We start from the raw sequence: 10,881 nt of genomic DNA on the forward strand, positions 1-10,881 counted from the left end.
GATTATTTGACTCTTAAAAATGTAATATGCAGTAGATTGAAGTGATGATTTACATGTGTTGAGGAGTAAGCTTGGATTGAGTATGAAATACTGCGCATACTATTTCTGCAGAATGTATCCTGTGCAACAGAGCACACTGCGCACTGTCCGTTTCCCATGATGCAAAGCGCTTGATGGGTTTAATTGGAATGTTTTAGGTAATGTTGATGAGCAATACGGTTGCGTTAGTTAAAGGTACACTGTTTTGTTTTGTTGTCTTTCCCTGATTCGCTTCGGGAAGCCGCTTACGAGTGTTTTGTCGAGATGGTTTTCGCGGGAAACGCGCGTGTGTGTGTGTGGGAGTGACTGGTGTGGGAGTTTGTGTATCTTGCCTGTGTGTGTGTGTGAGTGTGTGTTTGTCTGCTGTGGGAGTGTGTGTTTAGTCATATTCGCAGAAAGAGTAAAGTTCCTCCGGCTGCTTTGATGCATGTGTGAGTTTGTGTGTGTGTGCGCGTACGTGTGTGTCTGCTTTTGGGAGAGTGTGAGTGTGTGTGTGTGTGTGTCTGCTGTGGGATTGGGTGTGTGTGTGTGAACAAAAGAGATTCTGTTAGAGAAGAGATCGCGACAGAGCTCGTAATAAAACAAGAATCAACATGTACCTTTAATACAGTATTGTGCAGAAATGGCATCCGGATCAAGACCGAGGAGTTCTGGTTCTGTGATCACACCGGACGGTCAAGGCGAGTGGACAGTGTGCTCTCTTGTGTACAAATTGCACAATTCGTATGTTTGTATGCTTTTCCCAACAGGGCCAGTTCACCAATGAACTACAGGCTCTGACGAGGGACAAACGTGCTTTGCTATTGTAGCGGTAGCAGTTTACAGAACACCTTTTGTTTTTACAAAGTCTTTACAGTTTTTCACACTCACTAGGACACATTTATCGAAAAACGTAGTTTGGACACTTTTTCTAAACTCTTCACAGTTCTCCTAACCAGCTTTCAGCGTCACTACAGTTCGTTTCATATTCTCATAGTCTCAGTTCTGTCTTTTTCTCGCAATTGTGACTTTATTTCTCAAAATTGCGACTATTTCTCAGAATTGCGACTTTATATTTAGCAATTGCGTCTATATCTCGCAATTGTGACTTTATTTCTCAGAATTGTGACTTTATATTTCACAATTGCGGCTATTTCTCAGAATTGCGACTATATCTCACAATTTCGACTTTATTTCTCAGAATTGCGACTTTATTTCTTACAATTTCGACTTTATTTCTCAGAATTGCGACTTTATTTCTTACAATTTCGACTTTATTTCTCAGAATTGCGACTTTATTTCTCAAAATTGTGACTTTATATCTCACAATTGTGACTATTTCTCAGAATTGTGACTATATATTTCACAATTGCGGCTATTTCTCAGAATTGCGACTATATCTCACAATTTCGACTTTATTTCTCAGAATTGCGACTTTATTTCTCAGAATTGCAACTTTATATCTCGCAATTGCGACTATTTCTCAAAATTGTGACTTTATATCTCGCAATTGTGACTATTTCTCAGAATTGTGACTATATCTCGCAATTGCGACTTTATTTCTCAGAATTGCAACTTTATATCTTGTAATTGCGACTTTATTTCTCAGAATTGCAACTTTATATCTTGTAATTTCGACTTTATTTCTCAGAATTGCGACTTTATACCTCGCAATTGCGACTATTTCTCAGAATTGCAACTATATCTCACAATTGCGACTTTATTTCTCAGAATTGCAACTTTATATCTCGCAATTGTGACTTTATTTCTCAGAATTGTGACTTTATACCTCGCAATTGCGTCTATTTCTCAGAATTGTAACTATATCTCACAATTGCGACTTTATTTCTCAGAATTGCGACTTTTTATCTCTCAATTGTGTCTTTATTTCTCAGAATTGCGACTTTATATTTCGCAATTGTCACTATTTCTCAGAGTTGCGACTTTATAACTCGCAGTGGCAGAAACAAGCTTCCATACGTTCATGCATTGTTATAATTCATAAAAATGTTAGCAGGCGAATGTTAATTTTAATTATGTACAAATATGTAAAATTCTGAATGTGTTTGTTTAGCTACATCTATTTTTTATGGTGTCCCAGACAACAACATAGTTTACAACATATTTCATATTAGTATTACTGTAAAAATATGTTAGGTTTTGACCTGAAGTTTAACAGAATGTAAACCTACACACTAGAGTTTTAGTGGTGGTTTTGTTTGAGCGAGAAAATAATTAATGTAATTTAATTTGTCGTTAAGTTGTCGTTATCTGTATTTTGCACCAAAGCAATGATAAATGCTCCAGTTTATCCCAGTATGTGAAGAGTTTAGAAAAAGTTACATAAGTATAATTGAGAAATGTCCTAGCGATTGTAAAAAAAAAAAACTGTAAAGGTCACTTTATAAGCTATAGAAATTATACAAATGAACCACATCGATGACTTTCATCACATTTTTGACATTATATCGCGCAGTAACATGCCAGATTCCCTCTTATCCCTCATCCTTCCCTCTTTTTCAAAATGACCCGAAGCCCTAAAATTATACTTAATTTTTTTTGTCCAGAAAGCTAATTTTATTCTGTTTTGATATTTTTTTCTATTTTTTTAGTGCATTTTTTAAAAAAATGTTATTTTTTACCTTTAAATTACTAGATTTATTAAATAAATAGTCATTTAAGCACACTTGTCACATATATCTTACATTGAGTGTCTGTGCCCTCTTGTGGACAATAATAATAACACATGATATTTCATGACTTATACAGTTTCTTCAGTGTGCATTCAGAAAGACATACGTTTTAGCATTTTTAGTTTGAATTTTGACCTTTTTAGGTGTTTCTATGTGCACCGAAACATTAAATTGACCCGCGAGGGAAGGACTTGTTACTTTTTTTAAATTTCAACCTCAAAACTCCTCTAATACATTCAATATTTGTGTTTGTATTCGTGTTTTTCAATTCACGTCCTCTGGTCTTGGACGCCTGATAAAACACTCAATTTCTTACAAATAAACATGACTCGAGGGAAGGATGAGGGACTGCATATGAAATGCATCTGGAGCAACAAGCACAACAAAGTTATATATTTCCCTCAACGTATATCGCTATAGAAATGCAATAGGAAGTGGAAAACGGAGTCCTGCGGTGTCTCTCCCAGTTTTTCCCCAAAGCTTGTGCCTCTTTTTTTCCAATCATCAGCCAACTAGAGATAATCATCCCCGCCCCGCTGAGCTTTACGACACTAGTGTTGGAGACAGACGCCACACATTTGCTGCTATGTGCTTCTGTTGTGTTCTTCAGTAGAGACGAAAGCATGTAAATATCACTGTTCCTTATGTGTACAGAACTATCCTATCCAAATATACCGAGCTAATGCGTGTGAATACTTTTGTGAAGTAATGAGACTGACATGTCAGCTTTTATTTTTCAAACTATTAATATAGGAATATAATATAAATATATGAATCTTTGATCAACTTATTACAGTACAAGTCATACATTCAAGAGTCCGACGTCTTTCCCTTTCTCGATCAGTTCTTGAGATGTATGAGTGCAAGGTTTTTTTGTAAACATTTCATTTTTTTTTTCTTCTTCCGCAGAATTTGCTCGGAAAAGCATATCTTAGCAAATATTAATTTAAATAATAAAGATGTGAATAAGAAAAAAACCTGTCTCTTCTCTTCATGACTGATTTTAGAAGGTATAAAATTGCACAAAAAACACAAATTTCATTTCTCATTTAGGTAAGTCGAATTCAATACAGCAGAAATAACTATTTTAAATGACTAATTGCTTATGTTTGTCTAGATAGTAGATCTTTCCATATATATATATATATATATATATATATATATATATATATATATACATATTAGGGCTGTGCAAAAATTAATTGCGATTAATCGCATCCAAAATAAAAGTCTGTGTTTACATAATATATGTGTGTGTGCTGTATATAATTATTTTGTATATATAAATACAAACACATGCATGTATGTATTTAAGAAAATTTATTATTCATATATAAAATATTTATATTTATATAGCTAATATAGATTATGTATTTATATATATATATATATATATATATATATATATATATATATACAGAATTTAAGCGCAAATAATTCTTAAATATATACATGCATGCATAGGTATTTATATAGACAAAATAATTATATTCAGCACACACAAATATATTATGCAAACACAGACTTTTATTTTGGATACGATTAATCGCAATTAATTTTTGCACAGCCCTAATATATATGTATATATGTATATATATATATATATATATATATATATATATATATATATACACACACAAAGTTTGGGATCTGCAAGATTTTTTGTTTTTTAAAAGTATTCTGCTCAAAAAGGCTTTATTTGATTATAAATACAAAAAAAAAAGAATCAATACTTTTCGTCAGCAAGGATGCATTAAATGCATTAAATAAATTAAATAGTAGGCTCCTTTTTATTTAACTTTTTAATACTCTTTAAATTGTCATAATATTGAACGATATATATTATTTTGTAATCAAATAAATGCAGCCTTTATAAAAAAAAAACATTACATCGATCCCAAATTTTTGAACGCCTACTACAGATGATGGAAATATGCGATTTCGTATGCTGCCAGTGACTGTCTCTTACGAGCTTCCGTACTGCGCATGACATCTGCCTTTACTACACATTCACGTGTGGATTCAGATTCAGATTGAGCAAGTGAGTGTTTTTGCGATGTATCCTCCTCATGAGATAAATACTCCACTTGAAGACCACACGCGCTGAAGGTACGTGTTTATGTTATCTTTCCAGAGTCGCTCGGAGTGTGTCGTGTTCGTTGTGTTATTTAACAGATGAATGTGACGTTTATGGTTCTGCTGCTGTCAAGGACGTGCAGTAGTTTATGATTGGTCAAAGACGTTTCGCCACACGGAAATAAAGTTTTAGTTATTTTACTTTTGATGTTCTTTAAAAATAAAAGCAGAACAGAAAAGCGAAATGCCATGTGAATTTCAGTTGTACGATCTGGGATTCTTTTTTGACGAAACGAAGTAGAAACTCTTACGGTGTCATTCATATTACAGTAATTTACGTTATAACTAATATTAGAGTTGTGTGTTTCCAAATTAAAGTTTTTTTCTTTTAATTAAAAAATGTATTGGCTGATCTTTTACTTTAAATTATAGTGAATGCTATCATTGAAAGTGTATGCAATCAACGTCAAAAATTACAACAATATAATGTTTATTATGCTTTAAGCCTGTTAAAGCCTGCACATACCCACATGTAAAACCACCATAAAAAATAACAACAATTCATTCTTATTTTTCATGTAAAATTGCAGTGAAGGGATGCCACCATATTTTCAAATATAATGTTATTATCGTTATCGGTTATAAGAAAATTTCTCTGATATCTTGAAGTCCACAGTAGTGAATGATTTTATCCCTTAAAACTCATCTTTTATCACCAAAATGACATTTTTAACCATTTTTTCTTGCCTTGAATGTAACTTGGTTCATTTAGTATATGTGGTTTTATGAATATGCAATTGAGCCCCGCCTCCACTCACTCACAGCAGCTCAGAGATCCACTGGTTGAGAAGATTTGACCGATATATGTCTTTTAAAAAAGCCAATAATTGAGGTATTAGGCTATTTGCTTCAGCTGAGAGACTTCAGATGCGCACTGTTCACCATGATGATTTTGAATTGCTCGAAGTATGATTGGAATCACTTCAAAAAAGGAAAATAAAATAAAGTGTAATGTGCTGCGCAAGTCTGTCATATTGGCTATAAAATTATAATGAGAACATTATAATTGTGTGCTTGGGACATGAATTTTAATGGTTAAACTTTTTTGTAACACGGCTTAAAAATAATGTATACAAATTTGGATTTAAGATTTATCGGCCGATATATCGGTTATCGGCTTCCAAATATAAAGAATTATCGGTTATCGGTATCGGCCAAAATGTTCATTCCAGTGCATCCCTAGTTTATTATAAATTATTTATCCGTGCAAATTACAGTTTTTTTTTTTAAATATTAATGAGCCTTCATAATCTTTGATTACAATATTAGATATACAGTGGTGGCAAAAACTGATGTCTAACTTGACCCTACAAGTTAAATTAAACCATGAAAAACCAGGGGTCCGGATAACAGGAAAGTACCACATATAAATATATATATATATTAGAGCCAGACCGATATATCGGCAGGCCGATATTATTGGCCGATATTAGGCATTTTCTAAAATATCAGTATCGGCAGTTATAATGGCCGATAAATGAATATTTCAAAAATAAAATAAAAACTGACGAATCACGCTTCAACCATGTCATGAGTGTTGTCAAAAAGTGCAGGTAAAGGTATAAGCAAGCTGACATTGTAATTATAAGGTAGCTTATAACTATAAGGCAATGTAGGGACTAATTATTAATTTATTTATCAGAATTTGTTCCTCTGTTCTGTTGTGACAATAGAAACAAGTTTCTTTTTAAAATGCATTATCATATTAATTTAGGTAAAACTCATAAATAACTACAAATAACTAATGTTAGGGAAATCTGTTAATATTTTGTTGCGCGTTTCTGAAATAAAAAAAAATAAATAAGAATATCGGCCGATATATCGGAATATCGGATTTTAAAACCAACAAATATTTGTATCGGTATCGGCCTTCAAAATCCTTTATCGGTCTGGCTCTAATACAGGGTTCACCAATCTCGGTCCTGGAGGGCCACTGTCCCTGCAGAGTTTAGCTCCAACCCTGATCAAACACGCCTACCTGTGAGTTTCTACTGATCCTGAAGACCTTGATTAGCTTGCTCAGGTGTGTTTGATCAGGGTTGGAGCTAAACTATGCAGGGACAGTGGCCCTCCAGGACCGAGATTGGTGAACCCTGCTCTAATATATATATATATATATATATATATATATATATATATGAAGGCATAGCAAAACCCTAAATTTGTTTAAGGTATTTATCTGACAGGATTATTTGCCGCAGGAAACTTACTATCGTTCTTACTTTGAAATACAAACGTATATATTGTTTTCAAGTAGCTAAATTGTTGATATTTAAATTGAAAACACATCTCTTGTATGATCTTTTCCAGTCTGCCGTTGATGTCTGCAACTGTGCTGTTTCATCATTTCGCAAAGCGTCGACTTTATGTCCATGTACAGCGCATCTCCATCTTTAGAGCCCAACATTTGTCATCAAATGTGGAAAATGGAGAGCAAAAGAGAGAAGAAGAAACAGAGAGAACACTGGTGTACAAGCCCTCGGCTTATTACCAGACACCGACGGCACGTATATCCACCGCTGGCTGCTTGGAAACTAAAGAAGAATCGTCTAGTAGCCTATCCCTAAACACAACTTTCCATCAACAGCGTAACCTGTACCGTATTAGCTCACGACAGCTCTCCAGCACCAAGAATATGCCGTCAAGCATGGACTACGGTAACGCTGAATCAAACCAAGAGCCACGAGTCACCGGTGACCCACGTGCCTTTCAAAGATGTCGACCTGAGTACCAGAACATGACCTATGATGTCTCCCAACGCTCGTCTACTTTAGACCTCAACGAAGCCTTGTTAGTCCTTGAAAAAGTAACCGAACTAAAAAGCAACATGGGACCTTCAGATGCAACTAGTTTCTTGTGCAAACTCAGCCAGATCCCCCACGAACAGATCGCGGTTGTAAGGAAAGACGCGCGGTTTAACGCGCTACTGCAGCACAGCACCGAAATCTTGCACAATTTCACGCCGGCCGAGTTATTAGATACGCTGAGATCATTTGTGGACTTGGGCTTGCCTAAATTCCACAGCATACTGGGATTGTACGAAACCGAGTTCTGCCGACGAGTAAGTGAAATGGAGATTCGCCAGTTGCTTCTCGCCGCCGACTTGTGGCGATGCCTCGGTCGGTTTGTTCCTCGGTACCTCGAAAAACTCTTTGACAAGGTGAGCCAGAACTTCAACCAACTGGGTCTTCCAGAGCTGCTTCAACTCATGTACGTTATTGGAGAGGGAAGGAGATGTCCGGATGCCCTTGTCCAACCCATTGAGTCGTTACTCATGCGTTATTTGAACCAGTTGAAGCCTGAAGAACTGGAAGCTGTTTCTTTAGCCCTCTTTAAGTCGCAGATCTCCCTGTCCGAGAGAGCAGCGCGCCGGCTTGTGGACAGGGCTCTTGCTGTAGTCGATGATTTGAGTGATTTCGGGATCGCCAATGTGATGAAGCTTATGAGATTTAGCTATTTGGACCATCTTCCCTGGTTGGAGGCCATGGGATCCGAGGTGCCTCGTCGGGCCCCGAGAATGGAGGTTCAAGGCCTAATGCACGTCGTCTTGTCTTGCTCCGCTCTTCACTACCGGGATCATCGGATTCTCCTGGCTGTGGCCGAGGAACTTCCCAACGTGGTCAACCGGGGCAGGAGTAAAGATGCTGCAAAGATGCTTTGGGCCTTTGGGACATTAGGAGTTCTTCCCAACCAGAGTCCTAAACTTTATCCCTGTCTTACGGCGATCTTACGAGAACGTCAACTTGAGTTTCAGAGATTCCCTGAGCATTTGCTGACAGGTCTCCTCGGTCTTGCTTTTGTTGGTCTCTTCCCCCAAGACTTGTTCAGTCTGGCTTTAAGCGAAGAGTTTGTGAACAAAACTTGCAATTCCAAGACGCTCGAGTTGAAGAAAGACTTGTTCACTTTAGATGGAACTGTTGGCTTGGAGTTGCCCGGGTCGAAGATCCCTAGACTTAGCCACGCAATAAGGGAAGAAGTGACCGAGCAACTCTGGGATTTTGCTCAATCGGATATCTGTCGTAAGCCTGAGATCCTTGAGGCTGAAGTTGTCTTGCAGAAACTTCTAGGCGGAGAGATGTTTGTGCGCAAGCACATGATTCTTCCACATTTGCGCTCTATTGACCTAGAAGTGCACTTGGACCAAAACGACCAACCTGTTCCCGTGTCCTCCGAAACTCCCGCCTCTCAAAACTGGGAACAAACCCTCTCTGGAGTAACCATAACTGACGACCTACTCGCTCAACTTACTAATTCCCAGAAGATTCCAGTGCCGCCGTCCATCAAGTTCCTCCAAAAGCCAGTTGTTCACGCTGTTGAACCGGTCCACGTGAGAGAAAGCATTTTCAGCGTTGGTGTCGACTTGACGGATGATCTTCTAATGGCGTTGACCAAATCCGGGAAGCGCTTGTCATCTCACTCGGATGATTCTTCTAAACCGTCTATTCAGAGACTTGCTGTTCAAGTGACGAATAGGAATCAGTATTGCTACCGGACTGAGCAGCTGCTTGGATTTCATGCATTGAAGCGACGGCAACTCGTTCTGTCTGGGTACAGAGTCGTCGAGCTGCCGCACTGGGAATGGTTTCCCTTGTTGCGACGCTCACATGCTGAGAAACTCGCCTATATGCACTGCAAGATATTCAGTGATACGGGCTCCAAAAAATAGACTTACTCCGGTCCAATTACGCCTCATGTTTCTGCACTGAAGTGTTTTTATGAAATGACTGTATTGCTTCACATGTGCAAGTGAATAAATGACAAGTTCTCTGCAGTTTTTATCTTTGTATATGTTTGCTTTGTTCTGCTTTTTTTGTTTTTGACATTAACCCTCTGGGGTTGTTCGTTTCAGAGTCACACTCGGGGTGTTCGGGTCCAAATGGACCCAAAGGGCGGGATTCATATTTAAAAAAAAAAAAGATTTTTTTTTTACTCGTTTTTTATAATATTTTTTCTTTTCTTTTTTGGTGTTTTGAGAAAATTTCAAAAATAAAAAAAAATTATAATAGTATAATGCAGTAATTATGACAATTTCCCCCCATTGAACATAATAGAAAAAATATTTAAAAATATATATATATATATTTATTTTTTTTAAAGCTGTATTTTATTTTGGAGTCAAGCCTAGGCCTCATAAAAGCAATTTTTGAAATGAGATGGACAAACTGAGCATTTTAAAAATGCAAAACACATGTATAATCTGAATTTTTTTTTGTGTGTGTGTGTGTCTGTTTTGCACTCTTGATGTTTTATAGATTCACCCCTTCACTGTTGTGTGCTTTTTTTTCAAGATCGTGGCTGATTTGTAGATTGTACGCACAAAAAAACTCCATATTTTTGCCAATTTCCCATTCATTTTCCATGCGGGTCCATTTGGACCCGAACACCCCAAGTGTGACTATTTTTTTACAACCACTTAGACTATTCACATCCTGTCCCCAATTTTTTTGGGTGTTGAAATACCAAATACCAACAAAGTCACCAAATTTTGGACCGATCCGAGGAAGCTGTGATTTTATAAATAAAAAAAATTATTTCAATTCTTCGGGTCCATTTGGGCCGAACAACCCCAGAGGTTTAGAGATGCACGATATATTGGCCACCATATCAGTATCGGCCGATAGATAGTCATTTTTAATGTTATCGGCCTGATAAAAATATTTGGCCGATATCTTAAAGCCGATAAATAATGGATTAAATCCCACAGCTGAGACACTTCATTTGTGCACTGTTTAACATGATGATTATGAATTGCTTGAAATATGATTGAAATCACTTTAAAAAAGGAAAATACAGTAAATAGTAACATGTGCAGCGCAAGTCTGTCATATCGGCTATAAAATTATAATGAGAACATTGTAGCTGTGTGTTTGGGACATGGATTTTAATGGTGAAACTTTTGTTTTTGTAACGAAGCTCTAAAAATGTTAGAAAAATTTGGATTTAGATTTATCGGCCAATATATCGGTTATCGGCTTTTAAATATAAAGAATTATCGGTTATCGGTATCGGCTAAAAATCGGTGCATCCCTAGTTA

General features: G+C 36.7%; 1 protein-coding gene across 1 annotated transcript; it reads left to right on the forward strand.

Annotated features, from left to right (window-relative positions):
* The first annotated feature begins 4,661 nt into the window (after positions 1-4,661).
* fastkd5 (FASTK mitochondrial RNA regulator 5) lies at positions 4,662-9,618 on the forward strand. The gene is made up of 2 exons (XM_039661543.2): positions 4,662-4,820; positions 7,158-9,618. The coding sequence occupies exon 2, from the start codon at positions 7,168-7,170 to the stop codon at positions 9,511-9,513; it is 2,346 nt and encodes a 781-aa protein (XP_039517477.2). The 5' UTR covers positions 4,662-4,820; positions 7,158-7,167; the 3' UTR covers positions 9,514-9,618.
* Positions 9,619-10,881: the final 1,263 nt, after the last annotated feature.

Source organism: Pimephales promelas, chromosome 4 (genome assembly GCF_988280905.1).
Source record: "Pimephales promelas chromosome 4, fPimPro1.hap1.1, whole genome shotgun sequence".
In the NCBI taxonomy this organism is placed as follows: Eukaryota; Metazoa; Chordata; class Actinopteri; order Cypriniformes; family Leuciscidae; genus Pimephales; species Pimephales promelas.

Excerpts from the sequence above, each read along its gene's own strand:
- fastkd5 (XM_039661543.2), top strand. The coding sequence starts at position 7,168 with ATGTCTGCAACTGTGCTGTTTCATCATTTCGCAAAGCGTCGACTTTAT.